Source organism: Lycium ferocissimum, chromosome 9 (genome assembly GCF_029784015.1).
Source record: "Lycium ferocissimum isolate CSIRO_LF1 chromosome 9, AGI_CSIRO_Lferr_CH_V1, whole genome shotgun sequence".
In the NCBI taxonomy this organism is placed as follows: Eukaryota; Viridiplantae; Streptophyta; class Magnoliopsida; order Solanales; family Solanaceae; genus Lycium; species Lycium ferocissimum.
In genome coordinates this window covers 27,618,063-27,631,808 of record NC_081350.1, presented here as the reverse complement: position 1 = coordinate 27,631,808, position 13,746 = coordinate 27,618,063, and the positions used below count along the sequence as shown (strand labels likewise).

Genomic DNA, 13,746 nt, shown 5'->3' with positions numbered 1-13,746 from the left:
CCCCCCTCCCCCCCCACCGTACGTTTTTTTTTCCTCGCTTTTTTTCCCTAGTTTTCTTTTTTCTCCATTTTTTTCCCTTTTTTTTTTTTTTTTTAACCCCCGTACGTTTTTCCCGAGTTTTTTTTTTTCCCATTTTTTTTCCCTTTTTTTTTTTTTTTTTAATCCACTGTACGTTTCTCTTCCTTTCTTCTTCTTCTTCCTCCTCCATCCTAACCACTCAAAATCCACAACCTCCAGGTGTTCCCACGATAATTTCTCGACAAAAAATAATGTCACACCCGTAAAAAAAATTCCGTTTTTGAACCGACTCCACACGACGTTATCTAATCGGCGCACGTTAGCAACTACCGCCGCGACGACAAAACATCATCGGAAATTACGAGAAAAGGGGGAAAAAAGCGTTTGTTTTTTTGGGTTTGAAAGATAATGGGAAATCATGGTTTTTAAAACGTAAAATGCAAAGTTGGAAGGTTGATTTTGGTGGGTAATTTTTGAAAAGTTCTGTTTTTTATTTTTATTTTAAAGATTGCTTTTTTTTTTGTGTGTGTGTGTGTGTTAAGAATTATCTGGTTGGTGTTAATTTTTGTTTTGTTAGGGAAGAAAAAGCGAGAGAAAAGGGGTTGACGGATTTGTGAAGATATGAGAATTGAGGTGAAAAAGTATGAAAAAGAAAGAAACAAGAAGGATAATGATTGATGAAGAATGGTTAATGTAAGAGAAAAACATGGAGAAAAATGAAAACTCGTTATAAATATTATTATAATATTGTGATGTATCTTTAGGAGAAATTTTAGGGTTTGATAGGGTTTGTGAGCATTTCTGCACCAAGTCAATTCTCTCCCTATAAATAAGAGGTCTCTTTCATCGTATTTCATCCTCATGTGAAATAAGAACTCTCTTCTCTCTTCTACAAATATTCTTGCTTTAGTTTATTATTTCATAACACGTTATCAGCACGAGTCTCTAACCAATTGAGATATCTTCTTCGACCAAGTATTATAATCTTCTTAGAAGAGTTAGATAATTACTTCTACGATCCAGGTACACGTCCATTTGTTTATATTATTTTATGGATCTGCTTAAGTTTCTCATATATAATGTGATATATGAGTTTTTGTGGATAACTCTTATCGCCACGACATGAAATATCATGATGAAATACTATTTGTCAAATAGTAGTATTTATTAATCTAGAACTTGCTTAGTTACGGTCGATAACTACTCAACGGGTATCAAAATATGATGGACAATCAAGTAATGGATATATACTTTAAAACTAGAAATAACTATAGTCAAATTTTGAATCACGGCTTTAAGTCGAAGGATATTTGATACCTTCAAAACATACTGCTAACTTACGAATAGTGGATCCATGTACTGCTATCATCCTTTTTCGTCTCTTGAAAAACTTTGCTGCCGAAATTCACATATTTATTTCCAGATTTAGTGGATGTTAATTTTATGGTTTTTTTTGAATTGCCTTCGGCTTTATTTTTGGCCTAATCTGCCATCGTTAAGTGGGCGTAAGGATTTAACTTTATTTTATACTATTTTTAGTTCTCGAATATATGTTGCACTAGTTCTTGCGATCCTAACTAGCTTTGCCTAGATATACTCCAATATGCAATATATCATATTTCAGATCAACTTGTCATAATTTGATGTGATTACAAAGACACTCGGATGATTATATTTCATTCTTGAAGAATGAGAGCTTTTGATAAATGTTATAAGTACAGATCCATACCCTGAAGTGAATGTGATGATATTTAATTATTTAGTAAAGATTATAAATACAGATGTGCGATTGGTTGTGAAGTTATCACAACTCACCTCCAGAAGAGGTAGAATAATTGAGGGAAAAAAAAATTCTATGATTTACTCCTGAAGTAGTAAACTCAGAAATCTACTCTTGAAGTAGCAAACTCAAAAATCTGCTCCCGAAGTAGTAGTAAATTCTGAAATTTGCTCCTAAAACATTAAATCGAAACTTACTCCCGAAGTAGTAAGACTCAGAAAATAAAGCGGATAAATATTATCCTATTTTTGTACATGTTTTTACTTTGGAAACGAATTGTCAAGTACTAATCTTGGTTGAGTTTAGACAAGACGACCTAATATCAAACTATGGAAGTCGTAGGACAAAGTACATGCCGTTGAAATATATCGTGGTTGAAAGTGTCCAACCGTTTCAATTCAATATCTTGATATCAATTGCAATTCTCAAAAATCCTTTGTTTCAAACGTCAAATTTATACTATATTTGGAATTGGCTAAGGGTTTTATGTGTAATTTTTGAAATTGATATAATATCTATATTTGTTAAAAGGAAAAGGTATCGATTAGCCTTATTTTTATTTAGCAAGGAACTCATAAATTGCCTTCTTTCACTATATTAAACAGAATATATTTTTGTCCCTTCCCTTTGCTAGTTTGGTCATATTATGAGAACTTATTCCCGTTGATTATTAATTTGGTATTATATGCATGTTTATGGAAAGTAAGTTGTTAGCAATTTGTGGCGGATATAATTAGTTAACTAGAGATTTTAAAGTTGTCAGCATTCGGAAATTACTAACATGTCTTGGTATTACGTAACTTACTACTAAGGAATTGTTCTATATGTATTTTGGTGGTCTAGAAGTATTGGTATAACTTTTGACAAGTAGAAAAAGTTTGGAAAATATATTAAAGCGGACTCAAAGAAATAATGAGCTATTGAAAATTATGTATAAAGCTCATCTAAATGACCAAGTTTTATTCCCTGAAGTGAATAAAGAAATACCACAACACACCTCCTGAAGAGATAAAATAGCAAAATATATAGATGTTATTTTGTAGTATGAAGGTCATTGCTGCACGTACTTGTCGTACGTCAAATTATCTTGGATACTTTTATTATATATCATTCCAAGGCAAATGAAAAAGATTTTATAGAATATTTTCTATTATAACCACATTGATAGCATGATTAGTTGTTATTGATTTCCCTGAAGGAAATAACAAATTCATGTATTTTTCTTGATTGAGGATGTAATATTTCGTGGTCACCGCTAAGATACAAAATGATTCAGACATTAATAGCAAATCTCCCGAAGAGATGTTTGAAATATTTGAAGTTTAGAACTTAATGTTTAATCATTTATTAATTGTATTGTCTTTAGATGTCCATTTAATTACTATTTATTTCATGACACAAGCAGTGTCTAACTAAAACTCTTTTATGATACCAGCAGTATCTGAGCAATATTTGGTAGTTAAAAATTAATGATCAAGGTCTAGAAGAGCCTAATCATTTGTCTACAAGTATCATGACACCAGTAGTGTCCGAACAATATGTGATTATGGAGAATAAATTAAAGGCTCCTAAAGAGCTTATATATTATTATGTCATTCATCCTAGATTGTAATATTTGAAGGTGTGATGATCGAAACAAAAGTTCTAGTAAACCCGAAGTTTACTAAAGTAAATGACTATCATATTGAAGATTTAAATGATCGGAGGACTAAATATCTTCAAAATATCATAGTGGAAAAGAAATATGAATATGAAAGGTTACTCGATTTGTACAACAAATATAAGCATGATGAATTGCATGCCACAATAAACCAAGTTTATTAGTACAAAAATAATTCATTTCATAGTAAACCGTGTTTACTAAAACAAATAGCACATGGCATGGTAAACCCGAAGTTTACTAGTATAGATAATTTTATCGGTTGGTATGAGCAATTTGGCCATCCGATTCAAATATGATGTGCATTGAATATTCTACATATATGAAGAACTCAAGATTCTTCAAGAATTTATTTGTGTTGCTTGTTCCCATGACGAGTTTATTATATCAAGCTAATGTTGGGATTGCATCCCTAAATTCTGAAAATAAATAAAAAGGTGAATATGGGCCGTTCACCGTTATGTGATGTCTTAAATAGATGCATCGATAAAGACAAATACACGTGCGTTTATTGTCAACCTCAGCTGACATATGCAAAGTTACTTGCTAAAAAAACGATCGAGTTGAGAACGCAATTTTCGCATTATGTAATCAAGATAATTCATCTTGTTAATGCTAGTTTGTACCAAGTCGGTTTGGCGTTGAATGCCTCCGATAAATAGCTAAACCATTGCTTATGAGAACAAAGCTTCACGGTGGTCCGAGATATGATATATTGTATACAACATCATTTGTATGCTTCTGACCAATAAATTATGATAATTCTCCTTCACAATCGGTTCAAGTTAGGAACCGATATTTTCATCTAACAGCTTTTTTTGTGGGGTATATGATTAATTAATCTACCATGATGTACAAAGATGAATTCCCCTAAAGAAAGAAGGGATATATGTTAGTTTTTCTAACATAAGGGAGAGAATACAAACTCGAAGGAATATGTTATGAATTATCATTAGTGTGATCCTCATTCAAAAGATAATTCAACTCAAATGCCGTAAGCATTTGCCGACCCAAAATTAATTTCTAATTTCAGCCGTAAAATGCTCCTATTAAATTCATGTCCCCGAAGGACAAGTCTACAAGTACGTGAGCTCGTGGTAGACTAATCGGTTCCAAACGCAATAATCATTGAAAAGAAAAGAGGAGCAAATGATCAATGATCATTATAAGGAGGCAATGTGCTCTTGAAGAGCCTTCGACATAACACTTCATTAAATCTCATGAGAGGTTTAGGTACCTAAAATAATGAAAGTGATGAGATCTCAATAAGTTATGTCATATTGCGAACCGATATAAATGATATATCATTGACAAAATCTTTGGTACAATATAGCGCAATATTGTAAAAGATTGCGAGGATTTAAATTCTACGCCTATTAAAGCATGCTAACATAGAAATTATTATCAAGTGAAATGACGCATCTTGCTAAGCGTAAAGCTTATCGGACACTGCAAAATTGCACACCGTAAGATATCACATCATTTTGATAAATATTGTTACTTGACAAAACTATATGAAAATTCCTGAAGAATTTTGAATGCCTGAAGCATATACAAGTTATAGAAATTTGTTCATAATTCTTATATGAATTAAGTTAAGCAAGGTGAACACGATTTTATCATCTTAATGAATATTTACTGACTAAGGGCACAAATGACTCTATTTATCCTTACGTCTTTGTGAAAGTCAAAAACTGTCATATTGGTTAGTGCAAGTTGATGACTTGAGAATTATTGAAACTCTTGAAGAGTTTTCAAAAGAAATAGATTATCTCAATAAAAGAAGTTGAAATGAGAAACTTGCGTAATTTTTTGGTCCCGAAGTGCCATATCTTTACGCAATTGATTCATTTATATATTTTGCTATGACTATGGAGGATTATAGCCATACGATGTTGTTCTACATGAGAGTCTAGTCATGTAAAGATAGCATCCGTTTATAAAAGCAAGTCGTGAATACACTTGTGCTGGATTTCAATAATATCACATACCATTGCAACTCTATCCAAAGACCGAAGACGCAAGCAAAGATACATAGCCCAACTAAAGAGAGGATTCATAAAAGCACAAGTCATGCTTCATCAAAGTTGTTCTTCACACACGAGCTCCGTGAAGAATGGTAATATCAACGTGCAAGAGATTTGTTCGAGCGTTAATATGACTGATTTATTCACTAAGTCTATACCAACTGCAACCAAGTCTATAGCAACTGCAACTCTCAAGTGAAGATGTGAAGATTCAAGTTTTTGGATTGAAGTTCTCATCAGGGGGAGTTAATACGCGTTGTACTCTTTTTCCCCTTTCAAGGTTTTTGTCCCAGGGTTTTTCCTTGTAAGGTTTTTAATGAGAGTCAACCAAATAGCGTATTATTAGAAATGTGTACTCTTTTTCCTTCACTAGATTTTTTCCCACTGGGTTTTTTCTAGTAAGGTTTTAATGAGGCATATTATCTATCGAAATAGACATCATGGGGAGTGTTATAAATATTATTATAATATTGTGATGTCTATCTTTAGGAGAAATTTTAGGGTTTGCTAGGGTTTGTGACTTTGCACCAAGTCAATTCTCTCCTATAAATAGAGAGGTTCTCTTCATTGTATTTCATCCCTCATAAGAAATAAGAACTCTCTTCTCTCTTCTACAAATATTCTTGCTTTAGTTTATTATTTCATAACAAAAAACTCGTTTTCTTTACCGTAATTTTGGAGATTTCTGTTTGGGGGAGCGGCGGCCGGTGGGGGGGGGGGGGGGGGACGAAGGAGATGAAAATTGGGGGAGAGGGTGTATAATTTATTTTTTAATTATTATGATGGATCCACCTCTACGTGTCACGTTTTTATTGGATAAAGTTATCACGTCATGGAGAGTGTAATACACTCTCTTAATTTTACTGATTATTGTGAAAAAGGTACCCAATAAGATCAAATTTAGACTGATTTAGATACTCAATAGATATAACCCTCGATTTAGGTAGCTCAAAAAAAATGTGGCAAAATTTAGGGGGTTATCTATGACTTAAGCATACCTTTAATGAAATTAGCTCGCGAGTCATTTAAATTGGAATTTCTTTTTATCTAGTCAGGCTTCTCCTATTCATTTCCGCCAGTTATTTTGATATCAAGTTATTAATTTCAAAAATCAAGTTCTATTATTCTAACTTTCTATATTTTTTCATTCTAATCCGAAAGTGAGGTATCAAGATTTTATTATTTATAGTCAACCTGCCAGAAAAAGTAACTTTAGTTTTTGATTTTTATTTTTCCTCTCAGGTAAGTAACTTGGTATAGTGATAGATTTTTCCTCACATGCCTTGGTTGTAACTTTAAATTATTTGATCAGCTTAATAATCTTTTTTATGGGAAACAATTGATTACTTTACTTCAAAACAAAGTAGTGTATAGCCTAAAAGTTTTATAATCTTTTAAATCAAGTATAAGTCAATATAAAAATAAAGTACGATGTTGCTGCCCAGGATCGAACTGGGGACCTTTAGTGTGTAAGACTAACGTGATAACCACTACACCACAGCAACTCACATGCTCAACGCTAATACTAGGCCTACTTACCTTGGTTTGCGTTATTTAGTGATAATAGTATTTCCCGAATAGTGTACTTGCTTCTAGTCCTGTAGGAATCTGTGTTTGTTTAGGCAATTTACATAAAATTTCAACTTCATATCATGATTTCAAATCTCAAATTCTCCAAAAAGGTATGATTTGGGATTCCAAATCATGAATTCAAATTTATTTAAATGTAAAAATTGACTTATAAGTTTATATTTTGTAAAAAAAAAATTCATAAGTTGGTAGGTGTATTAACCAACCATGTTTACCAACCATTTATCTCAAATATTAAGAGATCTGCAAGTTGGTAATATATTTATAACAAATTTACTCTTACCAACCATTTACCAACTGCATTTACTTATACACCTCATGTTTAATTTTTCTTTTTATTGAACTATAGTTCGATCATTTGATGTTGTATTTTTTATAAAGGCCTTCTGGTAGCGTATTAATTTTGTTATAAAGTATGATTTGCTCATTTGGTAAGATTGTATAAGAATGAGAAAGTTTTGATGGTTTTCGCCACTTATGAGTTTTTATGTCTATGACAAAAAATACAACTTAAAAAATCCAAATTGCATATCCAAACAAAACTTTAACTTCAAACTATCATGATTTCAAATTACTGATTTCATATCATGTTCAAACGGCTCCGAGTGTTGATAAAAACCAATCATTTCTTAAGAAGCTCGATAAGAACTCGTTTAACTTTTGGATGTATATGAAGTTGTAAATTTCCTGAAGAAAGCCTTGACCCCGCCAAGCCACAAACACTTTATAAATACAGAATTGCATTACTAGGTTGAACCCGATATTATAAGTCCACAATTTGGTTATATATCCCTTTTCAGTCTTGGATTTCAAGATCAAACTTTGCAGTAGAACTGTAGAAGCACTCAACAAATGAAGCGCGCCTTTGTGTCCATTTTAGCAATCAAATACCGGATACCGTATAAACAAATAACCTTAGAACCAATCAAATAAAATGGAAACTTATAGGAAGCAAACACCATTGCCAACATCTTCATTATAAATTCACAGTGTCACGATTCAAAATTCGTAAGACGGTGATAAACAACAACAAATCTGATCATCGTCAAGCGGATGTGTTCCAGTGATACCTAACGTATTTATCTATATCTATCTATCTATCTATCTATACTATTTTAAAAGTATGAATATAAATGTTGGTTGACCGAAATATCCTTTAAATATTGAACGACCTTTATACCCTTTTAGTCTAATTTTACCATATTTTTATTGGCAATTTCGATAAACAAAAAAATATCATAATTGAAATTAAAATTTAAAACAAATACTACTTCTGAATTTTGTTCTGAATCCAATTAAAGAGTTTTACTATCATGTCCAAATAAGGAGATATCCAACCAGCAGCCTTATTTGCCTAGGAGGAGGCTAGGAGTAACTTTGTGATTGAAAGTGCTGTGTCCGTTTTTTGGTCGAAATGGAAAATTTAATTATATCAACCAAGTGCAGTATTTACAAAGCACTAGTTCCTTTTGGACTCTAGAACTAGATCTCAAAGACATTCTACTTCATTACAAGTGAACATAACATCAATTGACTAAGTAGGAAAATTGTTTAATCTCTCTAGTATCTTTGCCTAGTTCTTCTGTGATTGTCCTCGTGTGTGAAGTTGGATCACAATTTGTCTGATTCTGATGTTGTGATTCATTCTGGTAGCTTGAAATCTCCTTGCATTTCTCTCAGCCCAAGTGTGATAAATAGTAGCAGCAAAAAGAAATCTACGAATACCAGCAACTGGTCTGTCGCTACTGGCTCTCTTAGTCATCCAAGTAACTTCCTCTTTCCATTCCCTTATGCGTCTGTTTTCTCCCATCCATTTCAGCAGAGTTGTCCATATATATGTAGAGTAGGGGCAGCTAAATAATAAGTGAGGGAGTGTTTCAATAGCATTAGTAGAACACAGTACACATTCCTCAGACAGTTGTATATCCCATTTCTTTTGTTTGTCCACTGTAGCTAGTCTACCATGCAGTGCTAGCCATAATATAAACTGATGTCTAGGTATAGTCTGTGACCCTCGTGCTATGCTTTTCCGAGGCACCTTTACATGTTGTGGAATGAAGGATTTATATGCCTTGCGTATGCTGAATTGTCCCTTAGTGCAGCATCCTTGTAGTAAGGCAGGGATATCTTGATTGGGAAACTATTTTCGAGCATCTATTATCTTGCAGGGTTGCTTTGGAGTTTCCATGGAGTACAACTCTCTATTTTTTTTATGTAGAAAGTATGTATCCATTTGACCCATAGTGTATCTTGTTTTGTGTTTACAGCCCCTAGGAGTTTGCAAATTGCTGCCCTGTTCCACAAATGGAATTCAATAAAGTTGAGCCCTTCAGCTGATCTTGGCATTCACAGAGTTTCCCAAGCCAGAGGAGCTTTTTTGGATTTTTCAGAACCCCCAAGAAATGTTCTGCAGATATTGGTAACCAGCTTGATGACTTTCTTAGGTAGGAGGAAAACTTGTGCCCAATAAGTTTGCATTTCAAATAGGACACTTTTTATCAGTTGAGCTCTGCCACTATATGAAAGAAATTTAGTGGACCAACACCTAATCCTAGCAATCATCTTCTCTACTATGGGCATACATTGCTCAATGGTGATCTTTTTGGAAGAGAGTGGCACACCTAGATATTTGAAGGGCATTTCTCCAAGAGCAAATTTCATGTTTTGGAGTATCTGTTCTTTGAATTCAGTGGTTGCTGAACCCAAAACTTGATAAATAACATATATATACATGGGCACTTTATATATCCATATATATATATATATATATATATATATATATATATATATATATATATATATATATATATATATAAGTGATTGAATATTTCTTATATATTGCTTGCATCGGTGCTTGTATTGAGGGTTGTGAAATATTCATTAAGCACTTTTCTCCAATTTTGCAACACATTAGTAGGTCATCTGCAAAGTAGATGTGTGCTAGCTTTAACTTTCCACACCTGGGGTGGTATTTGAAGTTGGGATTTTGTGTCAACTACTTCAATGATCTGTTTAAATACTCCATTACAAGGACAAAAAGATAAGGGGAGAGAGGGTCCCCTTGTCTAAGTCCTTTTTTTACCTGAAACTTAGATCATTTTCATATTGGACTGTGGTTACACAACTCATTATCATGTCAACTATCTTGGCAGGAAATCCATATTCAATTAAGATTATTTTCAAGAACCCCCATTCAACCGAATCATATGCTTTTCTAATGTCCACCTTGATTAGACATCTAGGGGAGACTCCTTTCTGAGAATATCCTTTTATAAGTTCATGAGCTATGATTACATTATCAAGGATGTTTCTACCCTCAATAACTGCAGATTGGGAGGGACCTACCAGATAGTCTATTGCTGATTTTAGTCTATTGGTGAGGATCCTGGCTATGAGTTTGTAAATGATAGTGCAGCAGGCTATTGGTCTGAATTCTTTCACATAAGTGGGGTTGGGTACTTTGGGGACAAGGGTAATTGTAGTACTGTTTACATCTTTGAGCAGCTTGCCATTTTCAAAAATAATTAAAAATAGCAGTGTTTACCTCATTTCCAATGATTTCCCAGAATTCTTTGAAAAATTTAGCAGGAAAGCCATCTGCTCCTGGGGCTTTGTCTGTTGGCATTCGTTTGAGGGCTGATTGGATTTCTTCAGTTGTGATTGGAGTTAACAGCTGCAGTTGGTGTTCCCTGGTAAGACAGGGTCCATCCCTGTCAATGTACAGATTAATACATGGTAATTCTTGTGCTGCCGTACCTATCAACCCCTTAAAGAATTGTACAAACTCATTCTGGATCAAGTTGGGATCAGTGAGGAGGATGTCTTCATCATTATAAATGGATGCTACTCTGTTTCTGGCTTGTCTTGCTTTCAGTGAGGCATGGAAAAACTTGGAGTTAGTGTCTCCATTTGTTATCCAATTTGCCCTGGATCTTTGCCTCAGTACTTCCTCATGTACATTACTCCATTTTTCTAGTTCGCCCATCATCTCTCTCTCTTTTTAGCAATCAAATGGTCATTAAACATCATACTCTGCATTTGTTCTTGTATCATAGCTAGTTTGCCCTGCAGTTCAGTGATGCTTGTATCTAGCTGAGACACTTCTTGATTCATTGTCCTGGTGGCTTTTTGGAGAAGTTAAAGTTTCCTCCACACTTTATACATGGCATAGCCTATGACATTCTGCCCCCATATCTCTTTAACTTTAACCCGAAATTGTTGTTGGTGCATCAGGACATTATATAGTCTGAAGGGTTTAGGTAGTTGATTCCTAAGCACTTCAGTTCTGATTATCATAGGTGAGTGGTCTGAGCATTGAGGATTTTGATAAATGACTTCCAAGCTGCTACATTTGTTGAACCACCTATCATTGCCAAATGCCCAATTAATGAGGCTATAAATCCTCTCTTCTGCATCCCTTTTATTACTCCAAGAAAATTGACATCCCTTTCTAGTGATCTTTCCTAATCCAGTGTCAATCAAGCAATCCTGGAAGTCTTGAGTTTCACTTAGTTGGACTGGGAGGCCATTTATCCTATCATGAACTGACAGAATGGTATTGAAATCTCCTAGTACAACCCACGGTTCTGTGATGTTATTGCTTATTACTCTCAGTTGATCCCATATATCTTTTCTTTCAGACATAGTATTAAAACCATATATGAAGGAAATTTTGCAAGTGAAATCAGAGTTTCTATCCTGAACAGAACAATATACCATTTGTGGGGTGGTAAGATGGATGGTTACTTGTACCTGCTGAGCCTTCCAAAACACCCAAATTCTGGCACTGGGGTGCTGAGTATAATCAGCATATATTTCCCATTCTGCTCTAAAATTCCTCTTTACCTTTAAACTATTGTTTTCCTCGATTTTGGTCTAAAGACATCCTAGTAGGGCAATATTATTTTTTAGCAAAAAGGTCTTGAGTTCTTTTTTCTTGAAAAGTCTATTTAAGCCTTTTGTTCCAAGCACCAAATATCATGAAGGATTCTTTAAAGGGAGGGTTGTTCTTTTAGCTCCCTTAGGATGTTGTACTACATAGTCCTGTTGTATTCTTATAGGAGCATTTCTGTTTCTCCTGAGATAGTGTTCTACCTCCTCAAAGTTGACCTTGTCTCCTTTCTGTTTTATTTCCTCTTTTTGCTTACCCTTGTCTTGTCTCGATCCAACCGAGCAATTGTTCTCTCTTCCATTAAAGAAAAATTATTTACGCATCGGTTACGGCGTAGGTTGGTCTACATGCCCTGGGTCATTATCAGTCTGATCTATATTTTATTGGATTGCAATAACAGGCTCTGTAATTGTTATCTGAGGTTGTGTCCCCTGGTTTTTCTCAGCATTGGGAGGTTGGTTTGTCTCTCCACCTTCTTGTGGTTTAGGGTGTCTAGGATGCCAAGCTGTAGGAAGAGGCTTTCTATTTCTCCTCGGCACTGATGGCTTAACCTTCAAAGTAGGGCAATCATCGTTATGTGTACCCATCTGTAAGCATGTTTTGCATACATCTGGGCGCCAATCATACTCAATCTCTTGTAAATGGCAATTTCCACCAGGTTCTTCTATTAAGATTTCATTAGGCAAAGGTTGAGTTATGTCTATTTCAATCAGTACTCGAGCGTAAGTTATCCTTTCCTCATGGGCTGTTAATTTGTCTGTGCAAATGGGTTTTCCCAGTGTACTAGCTATTCGACCCAGGTTATCAATTACCCAATAGTGAATGGGGAGTCCAGGGAACTGCACCCAGAGGGGGATTTCTTTTAGGGGTTCATCCTTAAATCTGAAGTCAGGGGGTCCATTGCTTGAGTATTAAAGGACGATTGTTAAAAGTGAATGGGCCATACTCAAGTACTTTGTGTTTGTCATCCTCGTCTTCAAATCGAAATATAAAGTACCTATCGCTATGAGCATAGACCTGAGGAATCGCTACAAAATACCACACCCTGTACACAAATTTAAGCATTTCCTTGAAAGTGGGCTTACCTCCAACGACATACCCAATAAGTGCAGAACTCCATTTTTCTCGTTGCTCATGAAGTCCATCGGAGCTGAGTTTCGCCACTTTGAGGTCATCTCTTAGTGATGGGGGGAAGTATTCTAGTGTTTTGCCCAATTTTTGCGACCTGTTGCCTTTGAATACCTCTGCCATCGATGGTTCAGTCTGTTCCACCAGATCTGGATTCATCTCCTTCTTGGCTTCTTGTTGTATTTTATCTTTATTGAATGTGAGTTTCCAAGTAGCATTCGTGGGATCTAGTACTGGAATAGAAGGCTGTTCACTTGTCGGTGCTAAAGTTGTAGGAGCTTATAGGATTGCAGGTGCACTTTCTCTTCCAAGTAGCCATTCTCCCAATTTCATCGGAGCTAGGGTTTGTGGAATCCCTGAGTCCGGTGTAACCATTCGTTGCGTATCTGTGGGTTGCGTTGGGGTATCTGGTTTTTGTGCCGTCGCCGTAAGGGTTTTCTTTTTCTTTTTGGCCATGGAGGGTGTACGTTAGCAGATCCTCGCGTAATGTGCGCCGAGAGCGTGTGGCCGAGTGCTGTGTCCGTATTAAAACTAAACAAAATTAACATATAAAATGATTAGGTTATTATTAAATCATAGTTTAATAGGCTTAGGTATTTTATATTACTCATATGTTTGTTTTTCAAAGGTAGAATAAGAGTTCTTTAAATTA

The 13,746-nt window shown here is 34.8% G+C and overlaps 1 protein-coding gene and 1 non-coding gene across 2 annotated transcripts in view; one reads left to right on the top strand and one right to left on the bottom strand.

The window, feature by feature from the left end:
• The window catches only part of LOC132031742 (premnaspirodiene oxygenase-like), a 10,877-nt gene extending 1,177 nt beyond the window's left edge, over nt 1-9,700 (top strand). The window contains exons 4-5 of the mRNA XM_059421662.1: nt 9,343-9,494; nt 9,602-9,700. Coding sequence (XP_059277645.1) covers nt 9,343-9,494; nt 9,602-9,700 — 251 coding nt within the window. The remainder of the gene's footprint in view (nt 1-9,342; nt 9,495-9,601) is intronic.
• Nucleotides 6,918-6,990, bottom strand: TRNAV-UAC (transfer RNA valine (anticodon UAC)). Its single transcript has one exon. It is a non-coding gene; the product is annotated as a tRNA-Val (tRNA).
• Nucleotides 9,701-13,746: the final 4,046 nt, after the last annotated feature.